The sequence below is a fragment of the Osmerus mordax genome, chromosome 8 (assembly GCF_038355195.1).
Source record: "Osmerus mordax isolate fOsmMor3 chromosome 8, fOsmMor3.pri, whole genome shotgun sequence".
Classification (NCBI taxonomy): Eukaryota; Metazoa; Chordata; class Actinopteri; order Osmeriformes; family Osmeridae; genus Osmerus; species Osmerus mordax.
In genome coordinates, this window is record NC_090057.1 from 2,357,830 (window position 1) to 2,382,370 (window position 24,541).

Here is a 24,541-nt window from a genome sequence, read left to right on the forward strand (position 1 = left end):
GTCGGTCGGAATAGGAGGAGATCGAGTCGACACTTCATGTTGTCTTTGATTTCATTTCAATTTAATGTTTTTGTTTTGACATAAATCTGCACGGTCTACAGTTGGGGATTACAATGCAAATATAGCTCAATTAAATCTTGGTTCCGTAGATCATCCTTGATATTTCAAGAACAGGTTCAATTAAGTGATTAGTACACACATTTGCGAGAAACAAGCTACGAAGGCCTTATAGCACCTCTCCATACACATTCGAGATGAAGTAAAGATATGGATGGTCAAAGGCTATGAAAAATGTGTAAGCATTTGAAGTTCATACGTGCAGATTTAGCGCCATTGAGAAATGGAAGAAATATGGAAGCGCCTAGATTATTACTAGAGCGGTCTACGTAATAACCTGCAGCGTCTAAAACTAGTTTCTCTCTGCAGCTCTGCACTGTTGATGATGTGATCAGCAGATGCAGCGTCAGTTTACAGCACCAGTCCGATGTTTGAGACTCGCGAAAAGGGCGACCTCTAGTGCCATAGACAGGGCAAGAACTTTAATTTCCATGTACTGTGGTCACACTCATACCCCTGGTCTTAACATGACGCAGTGTTATGTAATTAAGCAATAAAATAGGAGAGGGTGCGTTACTACTCTTGTGTTACTCCTCAATTTATCCAGCATTTTTCACTCCAGTTTTCTCTAGACCTGCCTGTTTGTTACCTTGCGTGACTGATTTTCTTGATAGATTTTTCTGGTATCAATACTTTACTTCACTGTACATTTTCTGGCAACTTCTTACATTCAATCAAAAAAAATGCACACAAATATCTGTACTTTCTATTTCTTACATTTTCAAACCAGGCTTGTTTCTTTACTTTAAATCTGTAGGCTATTTGGTGGTATGATCAATATAATATCTTGTAATTCTTTTTTTTTAATTTCCTGGCTATCACACACAACAAGTTTAATGCATAAATGAAGTTTAATACATATTGCACAGAAAATGTTGTAAATTATTTTGTTAACCCAATAAAAACAACTAGACAAAGGACTGATGAGTCGGGAACACAACATCGCTTTTTACTTAGTTAAAAATAATATTTAATTTCTGTTGTATTTTGCACTACATTGCACATAGCACTGTGGTACATTGCATATTATTAAATCAAAAACAAGCATTTGATAGCAAAATATTGAACTGTTAACACAAGCCTATAAGGACAAAAATAAAAACTACAAGCAAATCCATTTTGGCACAAACTAGAAACAAAAACACAACAAAATTGGGATTTAAGCAGCAATTTTGAGTATTTTATAACAGTATACACACATTTGTGTAAGTGTCATTTAGTTAGAACATCATTTCAAAAACATTTAATTACATTTGTATAAAGCAATATTTTGGATAATGTGTAGCCTTATCTAAAACCAACTTGAGCAGCCACATTATGACACTATATGCAGATTATTTTGGTCTTCAGCCCCGTAGTAAAATCGAACATGCATAGACTAATATTTTGTCTCTCGCATATACTGAGACATTCCCAAAAAGTGACGTCTTTGGATGTCAAAAAAATGATATTCAAGTAATGATTTCTGAAACAACTAGTTTAAAACAATTTGTAGGGAGTATGGCAAAGAAGTCTTTTCATCAACCTCAGAGGTACAAATTCTGTAAAAGATATATATAAAAGAATAAATGCATGGAAGGAATTAAATGTGCTAAACTAAACTAAGCAGTATGATTTGGTGAATGCCAAACAATCAGACCCCCCCCCCCCCCCCCCAACACCACCATCTCCCCAACACTTTTGTGGAACCTAATTCCATAATATTAAACTAAAACATAATCTAGGGTATTTCATTGGTAAAATAGAGCTATATTCAATTGTAAGCTTTCTTATCAGAACTATTTGCTTTCCACAGTTCACAAAAGATTGCTTTAGTTCCACTCAAATATAAACAGCACCACACCTAAGAAAGGTAAACAGTGAAGTTGGCAAGGCTGACAGACTCTTTCACAAGGTCTAAATTGTTACATTTTGGATTGTCTCTGCATGAAATACTATGATGGAAAACATAATGGTCAAGTTTCCTAATGGTTTTCACATTAAAGCTTTTAATTCTACAATAGCTGTTGCTGTAGGACAAAATACCAGAAATCTTCATTACATTTGAGGTAGACAAAGCCGTGTCTTGAAACATCACTGACCCACTGGTGTTTTATGGTGGAGCCTTGTGTTTAGCAATTTTGCCAGACTTTTGACATGTTTAGTGGTTTGTCGGATTGTCAGGTCTTTACAGTTGAGTTTTTGTAAATAACACTTAGTTTTTTAAATTTTATTTCTGAAATGCAAGTGACCATTTCCCAAATGTTCTAGCTGGTTTGGTTACATGAATTGTGGATAAAAATACACATTAAATCATGTAAGTTGGCCATCTACAAGGGCACTTTCAAAATACTTTCCCAATCTGCCTTCAATATATTGAATACTATTATAAACTTTGGGCAGATAACCACTAATTATGGCATTACATTATCTAAATATTCTAGAAAAAATAAATACAAAATATGAAAAATACGAGAATTAAAATAAACATTTATCTAAAAGATACCAACTGACTGAGCACATAGTCAATTGTTAACTTGACTTAATCTGTATCTACATTTGTAAATACTTAATTGATATATGGTGGAAACTATATACTTGTATATAAAATTCATTCATTGGTTTAGACTAATATGGGGGGAAGAAATACTGCCAACCTTAAAGGTAAAATCACAATAATCATTCATACATGTAAAAGCATCAATTACTTCCTACAAATCCATTTATGTTGATCCTTCACTTTTCAAGATTCTGTCCTGTTTTGGCTAAATCGTGTTTACAAACATGACAATGGCAATGACACTAAACACTGCCTAGCATCCTTAGGCACTGTCAGTGGTCATTTCTACATAAATTAATGATGAATAATCAACAAACAATTCAAAAATAAGATGAATCCAGCCTACAGAGAAGTCTGACTTATGTTCAGACAAAAGCCTTGAGATGTTGACATTTCTGATCGCATTGGTTGGATGGAATCAGTTGTGCTTAAAGCTGCTTTCTTGTGGTGTTCAAGCACCTTTGAAATAAGACAATCGTGAAATCCTTCTACAAAAGACCACCAACCTATCATTTCGTAAAGCACTTCTTTGAAGTGACGTTAATATTTTTCATTAAAATATTACAAAAAAAATCCTCAAGCATTCATTTGGCATGTAGTAAGACGTATAAAAACCAACAGGCCATTCTATGAAAAAATAAAATTTCATTGGACATTCATGGACCGATAAATGATTCCCTGTTTAAATTACAATTCATGTCAAATGCATCATCTAGTCTTGGTCAGACAAATGTCAGTTTTTCATAAAAAAATTTTTTTCTCTCCCAATAGTCTAAATGGCCTTCACAGAATATAACTAAATTCCCAACAGAAGCCAATAAAAAATTTCGAAGTAAGACTGGCCACTACTATTTGTAAGTAAAATGAATGTTTGATGCCTTTAAAAAGCTGTAAACCCCAAGTGAATCCTTTGTTCCCTTCAATACACTATAAAATGTGACATTTCCTACTTTCCATTTTTATCTTCAAGTTAATTCAACAGCAGGTTGATGTAAAATGATCACATTTGTGTAAAATTGTCGAGTATCTAAGAGTTTAACTGATATGCATCCAACATCAGCATATTCACATAATCTCGCAAAGGAAGCCTTTGAAATATGTTAGCTCATATCCACAAAGTAAATTACTTTCTACTGTGACATCTATAGTGTTAAAAAATATTTTTTGTCAGCCGTCTCATCTGTGTCTATAGGTGTGACTGAGTATTTATGTGTCTGTCTGTGCATTTCTTAAGTGTGTTTTGAAAACCTAAAGAACAGATTCAGAGTCTAAAGCCTTGGTCTGTGTTGCGTCTCCCTGAGATAAACTGTTCTTCTCACAGTCCAGCATTTTGTCAGAGGCGTCTCCCCTCCGCAGCGCCTCCTCCGCCTCTCTCCTCTTGCGCCTCGCCTCCACCCACGGGATCAGACACAGCACTGCTCCACCGATGATGGGGGGGATACCTGCCAGGTAGAAGGCAACGTCGTAGCTACCCAGCCTGTCTCTTAGGAACCCTGGACAGACAGAAGTGTGTGTACATGTGTGTGTGTGTGTGGTTGGAGGAGGGCGGGGGTGGGTGGGTGAGAGAGAGAAAAAGAGAGAGACAGATACAGTAGCTGCATTAGCATCTGGAATTTACAACCACAGGATTTCCATGATGCACAATAATGGCAAGATTATCTGGTAAGGAGTGTGTAAAATGCACTAGTTTAACACAACATATCAATATATGTTGCAACAACATTGCAGCGTAGTAACATTATAGAATTTGATGACAACTTGGAAGACAAGTGTCCTGGACAATCACAGCCTCTCAGTCTGAGCTTGGAGGTGGATCACTCAGCCTTCTTTTCCTGGAAAGCTGGTCTATTTAGGAGCAAAATGTATGCCTTGTCTATAGCACAGGTTAAAGAGGTGGCACATGACTGTTGGGTAAAGATGAATAGATGTTTGTCCTAGCACATTCCAGAGTGTGAAATGTATATACACTGTCCTCGCTGTTTATACATTGTTACATAAACTGTACATTTTAACACCAGGCTGGTACTTTGAAACTTTCCCCTCTCGCATGCAGTTGACATCGTACGGTATTAAACTGTCAGGAGACTGATGGATCATCCTCGTGTTTAAGAACCTTTCGATGCAAAACCTTCCAGCAGACACCGTCTGACAAAAAAAGTATACTATGTACAACCACCAGATGGCAAAAGAGAGCAATTTATAACCTGCTCCTTCGACTTCTGAACACCCAGCCCCTTGATTTTGTTAAGTACCTGCAATTGGAGGTCCCACCGTCATGGGCACAGACATCATGCCCAGTAGGAAACCGATGGCCTGGGATACATCCTTGGAGCCCACCAGCTCGAAGGCGATGGGGGCCATGATGCAGATGAAGCAGCCGTCAAACAACCCCATCAACAGGCACACGGCGATCAGCCCTCCGAAGATGTTGCACAGTGGGATCATCATGGACATGACGCCGATGACCAGGAAGGACGACACCTGGGGAGGAAGTAGCAGGAATCCTCAGTCTTTACCACTGATCATCATCACCGTGACCGACTGACCGTGAATGGTTGTTCAGAGGCCTAGCAAGGAGAAGCCATGCTCCCCTGCGAACCGGCACCCCCAGTATTACCTGCAGGTAGAACCAGCACCCCCAGTCTTACCTGCAGGTAGAACCAGCACCCCCAGTATTACCTGCAGGTAGAACCAGCACCCCCAGTATTACCTGCAGGTAGAACCAGCACCCCCAGTATTACCTGCAGGTAGAACCAGCACCCCCAGTATTACCTGCAGGTAGAACCGGCACCCCCAGTCTTACCTGCAGGTAGAACCGGCACCCCCAGTCTTACCTGCAGGTAGAACCAGCACCCCCAGTCTTACCTGCAGGTAGAACCAGCACCCCCAGTCTTACCTGCAGGTAGAACCGGCACCCCCAGTCTTACCTGCAGGTAGACCTTGTTGACCCCTTGGACGTAGTCGGCCACCCTGCCGAAGATGAGACGTCCCACACCGGACGTGACGCCGATGCACATGAGCAGGACCTCCTTGTTGGCGTCCTTCCCGAAGCGTTCCTCCACGTGTTTCATCTACAGACAGGATCACAATCAGAAAACTGTTTAATAGCCAAGTAGTTTACACAACAAGGAATTTACTTTGGTGGGTCGGTGCATACAGTAAACATATACAAAAAGTGTGTGCAGTCTTTAAATATTTATAAAAAGTATGAAAAAATGTCTGATATTTACAACAATATACTACAAAATTCGAACAAAAACTGTACAGTATGCAATAAAATATAATATAAAGTAACATAAAGTAACGAGTGTGGAGTAGGCTGTGAGTCAGAGGATGCGGCAGGAACCAAGTTACTCAGACCACAGCTGCCACACACTTAATTGAATGAAGTCTGGTTGAATACCTCACAATAATACCCAGAACAAACGCCAAATTCATTCGTTTGCTAAGGCTGTAAAAACTCATGTTTCATACTGAAGAGGCAACTATTTAATGCAGAATGCAATCAAAGGTCTTAGACTGTGGGAATTTTATGTTTGTCCTTGGTGCCGTTTCCCTTTGTGTGAGTATGCAGGATTATACTAACCCTTTTCAGAGTTCAGAGTTCTGCATGTAAGATTTGGGGAATGAACTGTGCTGTACATGTTCATGGAGGTGTGGGGCGGAGAGTTGGGGCCAGTTTAAGGGGTTCTACAATTTCCCAATTTTTCCCGACACCCCAGAGAGGAGAGGCCTCCCTCTTCTCTACATCACTCATGTTTCACAAGGGAGGGACCCTGGCATCGCCTCATCTCACACCCCCATCTCAAGCCATTTCAAACAACTCATTTCAAACCGTTCATCGATGCATTTTACCGTATTTACCACAGCGTGAGCGCCACAGCAGACTCCGCTCATGTTACAGTCAAGGGGAGGACGCCGAGCAGCCTATCAGGGCTTGACTACATGTTGCCCACAGCTGAGGAGAAGGAAACCAGATAGTTGTGTTTCAGGAGTCAGCCTTCCCCGTTCCCCCGCCCCATTAAACCCAACATGAGAGACCCACCGGCAGGAAAGGCCAGGAGGAAAACATGCCGAGGACCAGAGAGGCAGGGAGGCCCCTCTACCTGGAGACCCGCCAGCAGCTACGTCCTCCAGGGATGCTACATCCCTTTCGGTCCCTGAGTCAAAGAACCTCTATTACTCCTCCTTCCCCTCCTTCTCCCCCTTCCTGTCATCCCTGCAGGTCACACCGGGATCCATCAATCTCTCCTGGATGATTTATCAGTCTTTATAGAACAACAACAGATCTTTTTCCATTCCTAGTTTTCTGCTCTGAGGCGTTCTGTTCCACATGGTCCTGGGGGGTTGCAGGAGTGGGCTGAGAGCGGATCACTTGAACAAGGGTGATTGATGCAGTTAACAGGGTGGAGTCCTAAATGTGAACAGCGTGTGAAACATTCACCTCGACCCGGTCAGTTTGCCTCAGGGGAGATGACTTTTAAAACTGCACCATATGGGACCAGGGTCTCTGACAGGACAGCATTATAGTCAGACTCAATCCCAACATTTATAAAAAGCATCCCTTCACTGTTACTATCCCAAGTATGACAAGGATTAAGGGCTTGTGATGATGCCGGCATCCAGCCCTGATGGAAGGAAGAGGGGATCCCTCACTGAATTTCTGAGTTTTCCTGGGAGTTTTTCCTTGTCTTCCTTGAGGGTTTAGGTTGGTTTAGGTGCAGTTCTACGGGCGTATGTGAAGCTTTCTGGGACACTGCTTGGGAAAAGGGATACAAATAAAATTGTGATTTGATAGCAGCCAGAACCCTGTGGCTGAAAATACCATATTGTGCAGATTAAATTCTTTCTTCTTTTTTTTTTCTTCTTTTTATCTCCCATGTCAGGTTTTTGGCTTCCTCTCAAAGTCATTTCCTTTTAGACTCATAAATAATTACCTACTAATTTTTTAAGGGATGCAGTACTACAGTATTCAGAGCTACCGCCAAGCTAACCCTCCTCACTGAGTAAGTTCACCACAACATCAGGAGATTATCTTATCAGTAACAGTGTATGATACGCGTCATAAAAACATAAACAAAAACTTTGACCCTCCATTTCCTATATATACAACAGAAACACTGCAGGAGGTGGCATGAATCTGTAGTTGGTCAGCACAAATCCTGCCGTGTCACAAAAAGGCCTCTGCTGACACACACTCGACCAGACAGGAATCATGTGCAGCTTTCCTCATTCAGCAGGGCTGACAGCAGGGTTAGACGGCAGGGCCAGACAGCAGGGCCAGACAGCAGGGCTAGGCAGCAGGGTTAGACGGCAGGGCCAGACAGCAGGGCCAGACAGCAGGGCTAGGCAGCAGGGTTAGACAGCAGGGCTAGGCAGCAGGGCCAGACGGCAGGGCTAGGCAGCAGGGTTAGACGGCAGGGCCAGACAGCAGGGCTAGGCAGCAGGGCCAGACGGCAGGGCTAGGCAGCAGGGCTAGATGGCAGGGCTAGGCAGCAGGGCTAGATGGCAGGGCTAGGCAGCAGGGCCAGACGGCAGGGCCAGACAGCAGGGCTAGGCAGCAGGGCTAGGCAGCAGGGCCAGACGGCAGGGATAGGCAGCAGGGCTAGGCAGCAGGGATTGTCAGGCTATGAATCCCTGCTACACTCCAGTCATTCACACTAGCATCAGATCTCTGAATCGTTTTACAGATGAGAGAAACTAGCATACAGTATATCTCTCCCTACCTCCAGACCAGAGCTGTGGTCATTCAGTATCTAACGTCAGTTACAGCTGTCGCTTTCATTTCATGGGCAGCCCACATTCCTGATTTGTTATTTTATAATCTGAATATTTTTTCTAGATAAGACAATGGTTTGTCAAACAACAAGGATTGGACAAATCCCAGAGGTCCTTGTTCCTTTAACAAAAACACACAGCCCACAGCCAACACACGTCCAGATTCACCCTAAAACCTTGAGGGATGTTGACTCAGAGTGCTTGTGAGTCTTTGATCACATTTAAATAAACACATGCTGAATAAACAGACAGACACACACACATACACACAAACGCAGGACTAAAGTCAAACAGCAGCAAAATATCAGCAGGACACCACTGGGTTGTTCCTGACAATCCTCCTTTTTTAAAATAATTTAATTTTCTCGTTTAGACGTCTTGGTAATACACTGCATAAGCAGGCCACACAGATGTACTTTGTTGAACAGAAATGGAAATGGCCTTTTAGTGAAGTGGAGTTTGGATACTGTGTACATAGTTACAACATTTACTACACCTTCTATTATCAGACTTCCACAAACCACAGTCGTGGGTAACATGAAAGGGGGTCATGTTACCTATCAGGAGTACCTGGCCAGGTGTGACAGGCCCTGCTCCGGCAGGACTTTACACTGCAACAATCTTGTCCTGATAGGAAGGGGCCTTGGCTCTGGATAATGCGAGTACACAGATGTACTAGTCACAAGAACAGCGGTGCTGAGGAGCTGAGCTCAGAGCAGCCAGGGGGGGGTAAAAACAGCTAGCGCTACCCACTAAACTAGGCAGGCTGGGCTGGCCCCTGTACACCAGGCCTGTGCTCTCCCTTCCTGAAGGGCCAAGGCCACATCCATCCTCTCACCACATGGATCCACAGTCTTCTCAAGGCTCAATTCTAAGGGATGGACAGGGCCTGTGGGTGTCCCAGCTGGGGTAGCAGACACTGGAGAAGTGTTGGGAAAACCCAGGGTTTGGATCCCTAGAAGAACCTGACCTTCCTGTAATAACAAAGTCGCCAAACCCAAATAAACAGTCACCTCCTGAACCCACATCACACAAAAGACTCTAAAGCCGCCCAAATCCTGCTTTCCTCAAAACCTTATTTTCCGTCCTGTAAATGCTATGGAATACTAGAATAATAAAGACCTGTATTTATGTAACTGTGCTTGGTCTGCAACCAGAGCTCCCTGTCTCCCCCTCGGTCAAGCCTTGCTGCCATATTTGCTTACCGTCCTCAGACCACACAGCGGAACCTTCAAGCAGGTGTTCCGGTGGGATTATGGAGTTGCTGTGAAGTACTGCATCTCTCTGGTATGCAGACCAGCAGAATCTAGAACGTTTGAAAATCTTAGCATTTAGACGGAAGGATGACACAACCTTGACACTCTGAATTGTAGCTTTCTGAAATATTTCTAGGAAACCTGACGCCTCTCTCTCTCTCTCTCTCTCTCTCTCTCTCTATATATATATATATATATATATTCTCTCTATATATTCTCTAGAATATATTTTTTATCCTATTTTAAGACTGATGGATCCTCTGAAAACACAGCAGCTGTCAGGTTCTTTAAATATTGACATTCCAGGTTCAGTTAGGAGGCTTAAATGGCTTTTAAAAATCAACCGAGTTGATCTTGACCACGAGGAGGAAAACGAGCAGCTCTTTATAAAAACAGTGTTTTGGTGAAACCAAGCTAGAAACAGATTTAAAAAAGAACAGTTTTCAGATCAGATCCATATCTGAACACAGTAACACTGGCATACGTCATGGATCTCTGTGTTGTGATAAACCCTTCCTCTCACCTTTCACACTAACAGCCCCAGACACTAATGTGTTTTCCTATCTGGAATTGTCTGTGTTTGTGGAGCTCTACTCCTGCTGGTGACCCCTGACCTCTCCTCTCCACTGGATCCCCCTCTAAGCCAGATAAACGACCCAAACTCAGGTTCAACCAGGAAACTGGATTTCTCTCCTGGGTTCTAGACCGACACTGTCAGACAACATCAGCTCCCCCACCAGGTGGCAGCTACACATGGCTTCTTATAGTCTGTGTTTTTCCTATATGATGGTAACCTTCGACACACTGACACACAGGGAGACATTAACAGAAACACGTTTAGATATTTAACCTACGTTTGGAAAGCTACGTGACCCCAAAACACACTAAATGGTCGTAGGAATTCGTAGGAATATTAGGAATCATTAGTGGGAATAGAGTTTGAATAAATTCAAAAGCATCAAATCTCCAACTCACCAGGTGGACATAAGGCACAAAGTACCCGTAGAGGGCTGCGGGGACTCCGAAGGCCCAGATGCGGTAGCCCAGGGACTTCCAGATGTTGACGTTGAACACCTGCTTCATGGAAGGGCAGCGCCGGCCACTCCCGGAGGCCTTGTGAGGGCTGGGCAGCAGGGGCGTGTAGGTGAGGCTAGCCAGCATGAGGATGAACATGAGGATGCTGAGGACGCGCATGGTGTTCTGCAGGCCCACCTTCTCCAGCAGACCAGACAGGAGCAAGGGGAGGGTGACTGTGAAGGCGCTTGAGCCGGCCGTCACTATGCCGTTGACAAGGCCCAGGCGTTTCTTGAAGTAGTGGCCCAGGATGACCAGGCTGGGCTGGTAGGCGAAGGAGCAGCCGCAGGCAAACACAATGCCGTAGGTGAAGTAGAGGGGGCCCAGGGATCTGGGGGGACGGGGGGGGGACATTCAGGGGAAGGAAGAGGAGAAGGATAAGCCGGGGAATGTAAGGAGTCTACCACAGGCATGTCATAATGTGAACTCCCTCCCCTTATCCACTCACCCCACACAGAACATGCTTGCTTGAATTGTCGGGCTTCCAAAACACATTTCTCTCAGATGGATGATTAGAGGCGCTAACTTGCTGCCCTGGCCGGATTTTTCAACTCCCCCACATTATGACCACCATGTCACAGATAAGTTTGATTGAAGGTCTTTTACAAAGCTGTGGTCAGCTACATTTACATTTAGTCATTTAGCAGTAACTCTTATCCAGAGCGACTTACAGTAAGTACAGGGACATTCCCCCCGAGGCAAGTAGGGTGAAGTGCCTTGCCCAAAGACACAACATAATGTTGCACGGCCAGGAATCGAACCGGCAACCTTCTGATTGGTAGCCTGATTCCCTCACCGCTCAGCCACCTGACCCCCCAGCTAAACAGCTGTTAACTTTCACTGCTACAGCCAAAGTCCCTGATAAGGCACCTATGACTATTTGTTAATAGTGACATCTTCACACTTCAGTACTGCCCTTGTCATCTATCAACCGAAACTATTCATTTTAGAATAAAACTGACAGATAGTTTGGGATTGCTCTACCTAGTCTCAAGGAAGATGTGAGAAGAGGTCTTAATGTTTTTTTCTTGTTTAGGGACAGCGCTCATTCACATGTCTGTCTCTCTCTCTCTCTCTCTCTCTCTCTCTCTCTCTCTCTCTCTCTCTCTCTCCCTCTCCCTCTCCCTCTCCCTCTCCCTCTCCCTCTCTCACACACACACGTCATATAGCAGGACCACTCCTCCCAAGATAGTCGTAAGGTAGGTGGCACTTACGTGACAAAGGAGCTGGCCAATAGGCCGACCAGGCCCACCGCGGCCCCGCCTACGGCTGTTATACGACATCCCAGCAGGTCTGTGAACACGCTGACGATAGGAGAGCAGAAGAAGATCATCCCCATCGAAAGAGAACCCACCCACGCTGCAGAGAGAGAGAGAGAGAGGGGGGGGGGGGGAGAGAGAGAGAGAGAGGGAGGGAGAGAGGTAGAGAGAGAGAGAGAGAGAGGGGGGGGAGGGGGAGAGAGAGAGAGAGAGAGTGAGAGAGAGAGAGAGAGAGAGAGAGAGAGAGAGAGAGAGAGAGAGAGAGAGAGAGAGAGAGAGAGAGAGAGAGAGAGAGAAAGAGAGAGAGAGAGAGGGAGAGAGAGGGGGAGAGAATCATGTTACAGTGCAGACAATAACAGCAGCGTTTCCCTCGGGTTCTACTGTTACACAAGCAGCAGAGCAGACAGGACTGTGGCAGATGTGTTACAGGTGGTTTTCAACAACAACAACAACAACAACAACACAAAAATCATGAATTATGAACTTGTGTTTGTGATTGGTGAGTTTACTGTATTTTTGCATCTAGGCTAATAGGTACAGCTTCTGTGTCCTTGTATCACTGAGCTGACCTTTGGAGTTGGTTTCTGCTGTAGGTTTAAAAAGGGTGTGCCTCTATGTCTACAGAGTACTAGGAACTACGCAATGTGCCCACACACAAAAGCATAGATGACCTTTGAACCCACGCTGCAAGACAATCACAGAGGAAAACAAATGCCTTTGGCACAAAGCTGAAGACAACATGCAACTGGATCCAGAGGTTGGATCCAGCCCTTCCTGCATGAAGGGGGAGGAAGGGGGAGGAGGAGGGAGGGTGGATGGGAATACTTGTGCAAACTCTTGTGCCATTTATCAACAACACAGCAGCACAGCACAACACAGGCAGAATACAATGTCCTGACAGGTGTTTATACCTCAACCTTTCCCATGAAGAAGCTGAAGTCAAGTTGCAGGAATACTCGCTCCCTGTAGCAAGCCACTGTCTAGCAAGACTCCTCGAGATAAATAAACACTGCATGGAGCCTTAAGAATATAGTTTCCTGCCTTTATTTGTGTTGTTGGAAATAAGTAAACAGTGGCTAATGGACAAACAAGCGAGAGCGGGGAAAGAACACACAATTCCACCCAGCCCTTTGTGCCCATGTCAGCGAGCAGCCTTTGACCACAGTAAGGATGGAGGACCCGTGATGCCAAGAGAACAACATGTTAGGAAGGGGGCTGGACCACTGTGTAGTAACTCAACATTCTCGCCGGTCAGACATGTAGGAGGTTTTCTGCTTCGTCTACAAGTTTCCCCACATAGAGGAACCAATCTCGGGAAGCAGACAGGAAAAGAGACACGAGTTGGCTGAAACTGCTGAGTCCTATTCTCCCTCAGGGAGGGAAAAGACCTTAGGCCTCAAGAGGTTGAAATCACTCATCTTAAACTTTCTAAGTCGGTCTCCATACCCCTTCCAGTGTCTCTAGGCTTACTTATACTTACACACCCTCAGACCCTACTACTAGATAGTTGTGATGACAGACAGTCCAAATCCTAGTCAAGAGCCAGACACTGACATACCAGAGCAAACTTTCGATGTATGTCTCATAACAGGAAACGATTTAATAATAATTTGTTAGGAAGAGGAAACATCTGCTGTGACAGGCTTGGTGAAAATGAATCGAAAAGCCTTCTAAATACTTACATTCAGCATTCAGTCTACAGAGTGGCCTTAGTTAGACATAATTATCTGACATATGGAGGGAACCTGTGACTCATAAACGCGTTAACTAAAAGCAGACTGCACCAGCGTCATAACATGTTCATAAATCTTCATGTATTAATAGTTATGCAGCTTCAGCTAGCCCCCTCTTGCTCAATATCCTGGCAGGTTTACGTTCCCATTGAAGGTAGAAACATTACGTTGATAACTGTTTGAATATCCCTTCAAAACTAGGCAGTGCAGAGGGCAGTATGGAATGAAGCTTGCTAAGAAAAGTTTCCTCAAAATCCACTGGAGTCATATTTGCTGAGTAAGTCTAATATTTGCTGAGCGGTGTACTTAACCAGCACTGTGTAATACATGAAAGTTAACTAAAGGGGACAAGAATCTCACAAAGACAACAGGAAATTGCTGTTCCGTTTTCATCTGCAGGATTTCTCGATTTAAAAGCATTTACGCTTCAGACCAAGAGGAATTCCAAATTGAAAATGTAATATCAGGATGCTCCCTTTCCAGGTGACATACATTGTTAGCCGGAGGCTGCTGGGGTCCCTGGAAGACAGACCGAACCAGGCAGAGCTGCCCTAAATCTCCTGTCTACTTGGCTGCCTCTCCTGCCTCTGGTCTGGACTGAACCCTTCCACCCCAGCACCAGCAGACCTGCCTCCCTGAATGATCCCGTGAAGGAATCCCCTCAGTCTTAATAAACCTGTTCACTCGGGACTCAGGAAGCAGTGAAGTAGAGTACCGAGTGTCACGGCTTATTATTCTGATGTTTTTTTCTCTCTCATATATTCCCATTTATGTGTTTGTGAAAACAAGAAAAAAATTTTTTGGGTGTGCCTTGCACCCTTTAGATAAATTTCCAAATTCAACCCCCCCCCCCCCCTTCCCCCCAACACATCTCAGACTGAATATATTAGATTAGACATTTTATTTCACAGGAAAAAAAAATAGCTGATAAGGGAGTTATTTGTTGCACAATCTGCTGTCAGTAGAGCTCAGTGGTGCATCTAACAGACTCAGAACATTAAACAGAACAAGCTGTCTCGTTTCCAGATCCTAATGGAAACCAGCAAATACACACAAAAATCTTACATTACGCTTCTCTAGCTAAGAGGCTGCCTATTAGCTCAAATCAATGGAAAGTGCTTACACTGTCTAGTATTGCCACCGTTCAAAAGTTACCACAGATCACTGAGTCCTAATTAGGGCTGGGCGATATATCGAATATGAATTGCAATAATTTTGACGACGATATAAAATTGGAAATATCGTTAATATCGAATATATGTTTTTTTCTTCAAAATTATTATTATTACGATTTTTTGCTGGTCCTTGTGTTGTTTGTGTTTTAAGATCACACACACACACACACAGACACACACACAGACACCGTTTGTGCACCTGCTCACAAAACTGAAAACTGCACTCGCACAGGCACTCTCTTTTGCTTTCTTGTTGTCTTGTCACATAAGGACCTCTGCATGAATGGTTCCATGTGAGGTCAATTTTGTCAAGTTGCAAATAACATGTTATGGCAACTGCTTAAATTTGAACTACACATTTTGTACTTTGTAACAATAGCTGTTGTATCTAAATTGTTTTTTTGTTTTCTAATGGGGGCAAAAGAAAATCATGTTTTTTTATTATTTAAATGCAAATGCAAACATAGATATATATTGAATATCGTAAACATTTTGACAATATGGAGATTTTTTTTGATATATCGCCCAACCCTGGTCCTAATGCATTCAAGGATTAATGGGGCCCGTGAAGATGGCGGTTGCAGTGTTTCAAAAAAGAAAATCTCACCAGAAGTCGCAATTGGCTTTAAGAAATAGATTACGTAAATCCAAACCAATTACACGTTGGCTACAATTACAATTATTTTGCTGCTGCTCAACAACGAAAACGGTGATTGCTTAAGTTGCGGAAAGTCGTTTGATTTGTCGCTAGTCGCTAGATTAAAACCAAAATGGTCAAAAATGAAGGTGAAAAGTTGGTAAATTGGCCACACTGGGCGGTTGCTGGGAAATTGAACTAAAATGAGTGAGAAATAAGGTATGTCGGTAAATCACTGGCTTCAAACTAAATGACCTCCTCCCCTTCCGGGTCCCTCCCCCATCTAGAACTCGGTTCTGCATCATCAGAAGCTCACATGGAAAGGGGTCATGAATCACTAGACTAGAGAACTCCACCAACCTAAACTTTAATGAATGTCCAGGTGTGCAATGAATCTCAAATAAACACAGAATTCAGGGCAGAACACATGAAAACAAGTCACAAAATGTTTGCATGTCTTAAATTTGATAACATAAGTGGGTTAAATGTACAAAAGAGAGGGTTTATGATACCGATCTCCTGTATCTACTTCACACATACATACTTTGTGTTTAAACACAAAGTATGTATGTTATTTCATTTAACAGATGAGGCAACATTACCACACCAATATAGACTGAAATCTTAATCTAACAAACCCTAACAGGTTTAGGTGTTATGGACTATCAGCCGCAGTCCTTGATGTGCTTGGCTATGCTACTACTATAAGGCTGCATGACTTAGGATATTGCTAAAGCTACATGACATAGGCTAACCCTAAAGCTAGTCTTTGGCAGCAGTGTCCACAGGGCGCCTGCCTCTGTCCGGACTCAAAGGTTTGATCTGAGCCGGTTTTGCAGCTTGACGGTAACAAACTGGCCCGACTCCAGAGCTTCCCCACAGGGCAGCACACACCTCAGGGCCCTGTGGCACAGTCAACTCAGGACAGACCGGCCAAGGCTGTGGGGCCCAGACCCAGTCAAGCTCCATGCAGAGGAAGTAATGTCAGCCCACAGCTCACAGTCTATCTGGCAGGGCCACAGCAACATAGCCTCAACCCCATCAGCCAGCAGCCATCTCTCATTAGGATAATCAACCAGACTAATTTAGACCCAATGACCCTCTGCGCAGGGCTCTAAGACTGTATTGTACAGCAGTGTAAGATGCCCCAGTATGCCTGTCAGTGTGACAGAGAGTGTAGGCTTGGTGGCTGCTGACTTTGCCAGTTTGTAGCGTAGCCGGTATCCAGAGATGGATAAATGGTAGGGCTAGGGTTTGCAGGTTTACCACACAGCTGCTATAGCGCTTGATTGGCATGACTGGCATGCGTGGCACGTAGCTAATTTCTCATGTCTCCTGATGGGGTTGTCATGTGACATTACTGCAACACTGAAATAACTCAGCTACCTGGGTTGCTTGTTAGTAGGAGTCAGGTGGCTGAGCGGTGAGGGAATTGGGCTAGTAATCCAAAGGTTGCTGGTTCGATTCCCGGCAGTGCAAAATGACATTCTGTCCTTGGGCAAGGCACTTCATCCTACTTGCCTCGGGGGAATGTCCCTAAACGTACTGTAAGTCGTTCTGGATAAGAGCGTCCGCTAAATGAAATAAATGAAGTGTTCAAAACCGTCCGACACACTTAAACACTAATTAGCAGGAGTAAAGTAGTATGCTAATCTATGCTGTTACCTGGACAGCTTGGTTTGACAGTGACCAAATACAAAGACACCTCAGCTGGGAGTCCTCTTAAAAAGATTCTTGTTCATTTGAAAAGGAGCCAACATTGAGGTTCTGCAGAACCCTGGTGGAACGCTGAACCAGTTTTTACACTTTAGCCTCTCTGATCGAGCGTCCTTTCTTTTCCAGGACTTCCAATTGACCTCTTGTCAGCTCTGTCCTTTGTGATGTCAAGCATTAAAGAGAAAAGCCCCAGTTATGTCGTTACCACAGCTCCACGCCAGCAATTACACAAATAATTAGAGCAATGGCTGGTTAATCTCCTGGACCGCCCGGAGGACCTCAGTACCCCACCACACATCTGGCTGGAGTGGACAAAAAGACTACAACACCAGTCGAACTTCATTTCCCAGAGTCCCTGGATGGAAGTCATTACATCAGGCTGATCTCTGTGGAATTGGGTTTGGACTGTGGATGAAGTAGAAACTGGGAGCCTTGAGAACACTCTGGACACAATTCAGCTTTCATCTCGAACACCTGCTCACTTTCAGGGCGCCTGCTCATGCCACAGGAAGTGAAGGAACGCAGGGGTGCTGAGATGGTGAAAAAGTACAAAGGGTTCCCGATAGTAAGTCACGATACGCAGCGAAAGGAAGGAAAAACAGATCTGAATTTGCTTGGCGAGCAAAAGGCCCCATGTGTAACATGTTAAATGGGAGTCCTGTGAGAAGGGGGAGGGGCTGCACAGGGCTGATGGTGATTGGGTAGTTTCCTTCCCACCTCTTTTCAAGCATACAACAAAATGGCGGGAGGCCAGCATTCACGCATGTTTTTCATTTAGGCTTTACCCACTTTCGCCTGAATCTGTGTTCCAAATGGTTTTGAACAATGTGACATTGCAAATCCTCACATAGGCCTAGATCCAACTGCTTCATCCATCTCAGATCTGCCATGACCTTTTTTTGAGTTTACTTGTGAGAAAACAAAAACATTTAAACACACTGGGGTTCAAGGATAATCTAGAAAATACCCTGTTTGCTGTTGTCATGTCCTTAGAGTGAGACGACAGCTGGTTATTTCTGGATTCCCAACTCTTGATTCCTGGCGAACAGAGAGATAAATCTCTGAATGAAATATAAGTTGGCAGTCGAACGTAAGGACACATGCACAGATGGTTATCTGAACATATGTTTATTCGAAAGTGTTGTCGCTTCCTTAAAAATAAACAGAAATGACCCAACAGTCAATGATATACCAGCTCCTACACATCGGTGTGGATTAGCTTGATGAGCTTGTTTGATGATCTAACAAAAAAGCTATAATGAGATGTAGTGATGTGGTTATCTATACAGGGACAATGTATTGTTATGGTTTGGCTGTAGGAGGTTTTATTTACAGCTTTTATGTATCTGTTTCCTACCCCCTCAGGCTATGGGCTGATGGTGTCACGACCACGCAGACAAACAGTTGGTTGTTTCTGCTTCTGTTGTGTGCCATGCGAGCTCTGAACACTGCCAGCATGTTTACCTTCCCCTCTGCTTTATCTTCCAACAACCTTCACCCAAGCCCAGTGTCAATCTTCCGTGAGACAGAGATTAAATGCGCTGTCAATCATTAACAGTTGTCTGCTTGCAGATAATCGTTTTTGGCGTCCACGTGTTGTTTTACTATTTTTCCATTCTTGCATTTAATCTTTTTTTTTTTTTTTTTTTAAACCTACCTTGGTTAGACATGTCTACATATCTGAGGCAGTAAATATTTTTAAGAGACATTAAAGCCATTAAAACCAAGAGACCAGTGAAGCCACAGGTTACCAACTATCTAACCAGTGCTGGAATGAAGTTGTGTATACGTGAATAAACCACAATGTGATATAGAGATACAATCAGTCGATTAATTTAAAAACAATGCTCGCTCCCTTCATGAGATACAGATGTATTCTCTTTAATCAGACGTGGTGGTGTTTTTCTCTTCAAGATCCCGCCATGGACTGTAGAGACCAGAGCTAGACCCCAGGAGAAGACCTCAGTGTGGGGAGAGGAAGGACTTCCCCTCATCCCCCTATTTCTTGGTTCCCCTGGGTTTTCCCGTGTAGTCCCTCAACTGTCACTCAGATTAGGGATAAACCCCACTAGACAGATGAGCAGATTATTTTTAGGAAGTGCACATTGTGCTAGCATGTGGGATTATCTCAAACGTTCATCCAGATCCTGTGATGCAACACATCTCACCTCCTCGCTTGCAAATGCTCAGGAAACGGTTTATTACTTGAGTTCAGTGAGGGGTGCTTTGTGCATGACTTGTTAATGTGTAAGGCAGCAGTGTCTTTCAGCTGCACACATCTGAGTAGGTATTTTGCACTCTGATCTTGCATCATAACTGCCGTTTTTATTCAAGACCTGTAGCTATACTGTACTCTCCCATGTTTAGGTGATTATTTGCAGTTCAGTCAGACCTCTGACACCATATGCAGTCAAACTCAGTCAAAGCAATATTTTAAAAAATATAACTCCCAGAGATTGGTGTCAATTTCACGTCCGGAGACAAAAAAAACTTTCTTCAGCTTCATCTCTTTCCCATGTTTTACTTCATTAGCTAGTCAAACACTATAAAGAATCTGAGTTCCCTTTTTGTTCCAGCAGATGGTTACTTCAGATTCAGAAGTTCTGACAGACTGGTCAGGAACTTTGAACTTTGCGCTCAAATGGCTCAAAGTTGTGTTTCTTTTTTTCTTTTTTTTACAGCTGCTCTAACGCTAGGCTCCATGGGCAAAGGGCTTTTATGGCCGGAAGCCTAGGAACAACCCCATTTGGACCCATCTGTTAAGGGACAAAAATGAGCCCATTACACAGATGTGAAGGCCAGGGAGTTGGCAGGGGGCCAACCTGATGCTCCCCACCCCAGCATCCTGGACATTGATTGGCTGATTAAGGCCAACCCTGCCAGACTTCCGCCTATGGTGGCTGCACAGTCAGTCAGGAAGGTGGATGTACACTGCCAGGGTCAAATCAGCTAGACCTGGGGACCAGCTGTAGGAGTGAAAAGGTGAAGTCACTGTTGCAGAATTCCAGGCTACTAACTGTTTTGACAGCACCAGTGTAATGTGCACTGAAAGCCTTTTTTTTTTTACTACATTAATCTCTTAAATCACAAAGCAATAAAAACTCAACAAATGGGTCTACCTACTATTTTAACACTGCGGCACGACCTACGTCAAATCAGTGAGTGAACCACTCGAGACCAACGAACAGTTGTAAACAGCAACCCTGAACTAACACCTAAAAATAGCCAAACGGAGTGGCTTAAGTGGTCTCTATACACATGAACTGTTCGTTCAGGATCCAAATGGGGTCACCAAGGGAACAGGTGGGAAGGAATGAGGTCCAACTCTGGCAGATTTCACTCAATTCATGAGTGATTAATCGTAAGCAGGCAAAACAAATTACTTTGCGCTTGGAGGATTATAGGCTACAAACAGCGTAGTGGCCAGCTCTCTGATACACCAATATTGATTTTGAGGAGCTTTTCATTCAGGCACATTCTTGACCCTCAAAGTTACACCATGATTCAGTTATGGTCAGATTTTGTGCGGCATGATTGCCAAAATTCTTTTCATAAATGCTCTCATAGTGAACCTGCTGTGATCTGCAGCCTTCTTCTTCAAATGGAATGCTTTGTACAGGAGTAATGGAAACCAACAATTGAAAACATAGCTGCTGTCCATGGTTTCTGTTTCTGTTTTTCACAATAGCATCTAGACAGCTCTCTTTCCTTGATGTACCCGTCATCGGATCAACGAGGTCCCTCCACATGCACTGTCCCCTCATGGCTTTCACCACCAGATTAGCTAATAATAATTTGTTTATTCTGCCAATTGGGCAGGCTGAATAGGCATCAAGTGGCGGCCATTCTGTTTCCACCAGGGGGTGGGCAAAGATTAAAAGGTCCTACCACTGTCCCCCGGGAGCGGGGGTGTGCAGGGACTGTACTAAAAGCCCAGATCCTGAAGGGGGGTTATTGAGGTATGACAGCTTGTGAGACATTTGAGGGGCATTACATGCCATGACAAGTACTAGTATATGTGGGTTTCAACTTTCCTAACTGGTTTCTATGTGGCGCCGTGGAAATGACAAGTAGCAACTTTTACCTAGCATTCGTGGAAACTCGTAGCTGGTTGCACACCACTTTGTAAGATAACAGGGGATAGCCCATAGCAAGCTTGGACATGTGCTAGGTTTCTGTGCTGCTAGCATTTCAACACCTGTTGTATTTGACACATTCTCCAACAGAAATACTTCAAGGGAATCTCAAAATGAACATGTTTCTATTCTCACTGGCATAGTCTGTATCATTTCATAGTCAGAAATTAAGTATCAACCCTCTGCTAAATTAAACAGACTCTGATGTAAACTTGATTGACCTAAATACCCGTTTAACCCCATTAAACCCAACAAATTGTATTAGCCCGAATAAATGATTATAGTGTGATGTCATCATGGGTAGCATGAAGCCAAATATACTTTTCCATGCCCTTCATGTTGTTGTGAGAGTGAAACCAGCACACTTTGACTGGGATTGCAACTTTCAGACTTACTCAATTCTGCTTCTGATTCCTGGAGTGTGCCAGATGCGATCCAACCGTTCCCCAATCTGAGATGAAGCTCTTAACATGTCATCTCTTTCTTTCCTATGCTAAAATGACTCACTGTACCCCAAATTACATTACATTTAGTCATTTAGCAGACGCTCTTATCCAGAGCGATTTACAGTAAGTACAGGGACATTCCCCCGAGGCAAGTAGGGTGAAGTGCCTTGCCCAAGGACACAACGTCATTAGGCACAGCCGGGAATCGAACCGGCGACCTTCTGATTACTAGCCCGATTCTCTAACCGCTCAGCCAACTGACTCCAAATGTTTATACATTTTCACACAAACCTCTACACAGTTTCCCTCTCAAACTATTTTAACATGAGTCCCGACTCCCCTGTCAAACTCAACCGTTTCCTTTGTAAACAACTCGATTTGCCAAATTCGTCATTATATAGATGTTGTTCTATCCTAAGAAAACAATGTTTATTTAAAGTACACAGGATTGATAGTCCATTTCTAACTTTATTTTCTTAACAGCCAGTAACTGAATCTCATGAAACAAGAGTCTACAGTCTAGAGATGATAGGGCCAGTCCAACACTACGCCTACATCTACTATACCAATAGACAGCAGGAACTATGATCCTTCAAGAAGATTCAAGACTACTGGGGTTGCCAGTCTAATCAGGTCTACGATCCTTTCAACCTTGCCATGCCAGACTTTCCTCTACACTTCCTCAACTTCTTCTAGACTTCCTGTCAGGTTAAGTGGCATTTGTTCAACAAAACATGTTCATACTTAGATGTTCTCCAACTGACATGTCTGCTGTCACTTCACCTCATGCTCACAACAGGAAACACAGGAGTCAGAGGTGAAGAGGACAGTAGACTTCCTTCTCTGGGAATTGTTTGAGAAAAGAATGAGTGTTTACTGATTTCAAGTCCAACTGATGGAACACATACGACACTAACAGGACATCGGCTGTCTGTCAGTCGATGTAACAGTCTTTGAAAAATGTTTATATGAAGTGATATTTTAGCTTATGTTAATGATATGTAAACGTAAATGTGACAAGTGAACTAGGTCTATACATGTTGTAGCCACATTCACCATTATGTACATTTATCTGCACTGCCTTTGTGTTCCCTGTCTTCTGGCAGGAAGACACCCATGGCCTAGTTCTAGAGTAATCAGCTATAAATTGACCTCCAAGACACACTAAGACACATCCTAGTGCAGGGAATTTAGAAGTGGGGTGACAGCTGGAGAAGTTACACTGATGCAATCCTTATGACAGGGCCTACACCCTATGCCAGTCCAGCAAGGGACTTGTTGATTTTCTGTATAAAAAGGCTTGATTAGTCACAGAGAGGATTTTATAGATCTTGAGGCGTTTATGATTTATCATATACATAAAATACGACAATGTCTGACTGATACTGGTCCAGTCTGGTTCTTTTGACTGGGCATTTAAACTAAGTCATGCAGGTACAATAGATAGATTAAGCTAGGGTTACCCCATATGGAACTGTTAAACTTCTGGGGTTTACCAATTTGAGGAGGCAGTCATTGACTTAAAAACTCACACCATGTTTGGCTAGTGTCTCAATGAAAAATGTGGCATGCTTTGGGTGGTTGCATGACTAAGATTTGGGCTGTTAAATATCACTAACTTGTATTTCTTGTGACATGAATAGATTTCCTTCATTATTTGTGCATTTAGGATATGCACATTGTCGTTTCTTCTCGACTCGACAGCCATTCAAGAAGTGCGAGATTGTCTTATTCCGTTATAGCTAAGATTACTGTAGCCCATTACTGTACAGAGAAGTTTCACATGCTGTGACGGTTTGCCGCCTGGACTAGCCAGTAGCCTACAGTATTCCTAGCTCCACGTGTAGATTAGCCTACTCACCTGTTTTGAACCTGAGGTCTTCGTCTTCTTCAGAGCCAAATTCTTTGAGAAGGGAAACGAAAAGGATGCCGAATGCGTTCTGGATTCCAAACACCGCTCCGTTGCACCACATAGCAGCCAACATCACCACCCATCCCCAGCCACCTTCAGGGGGCTCGAACTCTGGCTCTTCTGCAGCTTCGGAGGATTGCTCCTGTAGGTTACCTTTGCTTTCCCCGTTTTCCTTCTTCTCCTCCTCTGTGTCTTCTAAACGTTTGTCCTCTGACTGCATCTCGCTCTTTTCTGCGACCGAGTCTTTAGGTTCATTTTCGATCATTTTGTTACCTTCTGTCATTTCTTGCCGGTCTCACAATGTGTAAGTTGACAGCTCTTGAAAGTCGTATTTTATTTAAATACTGATTATATTCATATGTTCACAAATTTGTCTTGACACAAATTTTAAGATTATGTCCAAACAAAGAATTGCTCTAAATTGAACACTCATCTGCAGCGATGTAATATCTCTGGCTTTTGCCTACACTGTACTCAAGCCAGGCTTGCAATATTGTATAAATAGATACCGTAGAGGCGGGACATGGCAACATTCGCCGGTTCCAGTCTCTGATTGGCCACGTCACTCAGCACATTTAAATACTGTGACTACGTTTTTCTACTGAGCAATTTAAGTTTCTGCTAAACGTAGGCTACACAGCAAAGACCGACGAAGAGAAGTTGGATACGACACAATATACTATGGTGAAGCTCAATTAGTAGTGTACTGAACAAGTATTTAACTCCCTAAAATTCACCTGGTAAATTAGTCAACCCTAGTCAA

The 24,541-nt window shown here is 43.5% G+C and overlaps 1 protein-coding gene across 1 annotated transcript; it reads right to left on the reverse strand.

The window, feature by feature from the left end:
- Positions 1-906: 906 nt before the first annotated feature.
- slc16a10 (solute carrier family 16 member 10) lies at positions 907-24,471 on the reverse strand. Its single transcript, XM_067241509.1, has 6 exons — positions 23,728-24,471; positions 11,979-12,123; positions 10,666-11,095; positions 5,584-5,727; positions 4,909-5,137; positions 907-4,149 (listed from the first exon to the last, which is right to left on the reverse strand). Exons 1-6 carry the CDS (start codon positions 24,059-24,061, stop codon positions 3,905-3,907), a joined length of 1,527 nt encoding a protein of 508 aa, XP_067097610.1. The 5' UTR covers positions 24,062-24,471; the 3' UTR covers positions 907-3,904.
- Positions 24,472-24,541: the final 70 nt, after the last annotated feature.

Coding starts and splice junctions, on each gene's coding strand:
- slc16a10 (XM_067241509.1), bottom strand. CDS start 24,061: ATGACAGAAGGTAACAAAATGATCGAAAATGAACCTAAAGACTCGGTC. Junction 12,124..23,727: donor AGACCTCAGGTTCAAAACAG/GTGAGTAGGCTA, acceptor CTCTCTCTGCAG/CGTGGGTGGGTTCTCTTTCG. Junction 11,096..11,978: donor TTGGCCAGCTCCTTTGTCAC/GTAAGTGCCACC, acceptor CCGTCCCCCCAG/ATCCCTGGGCCCCCTCTACT.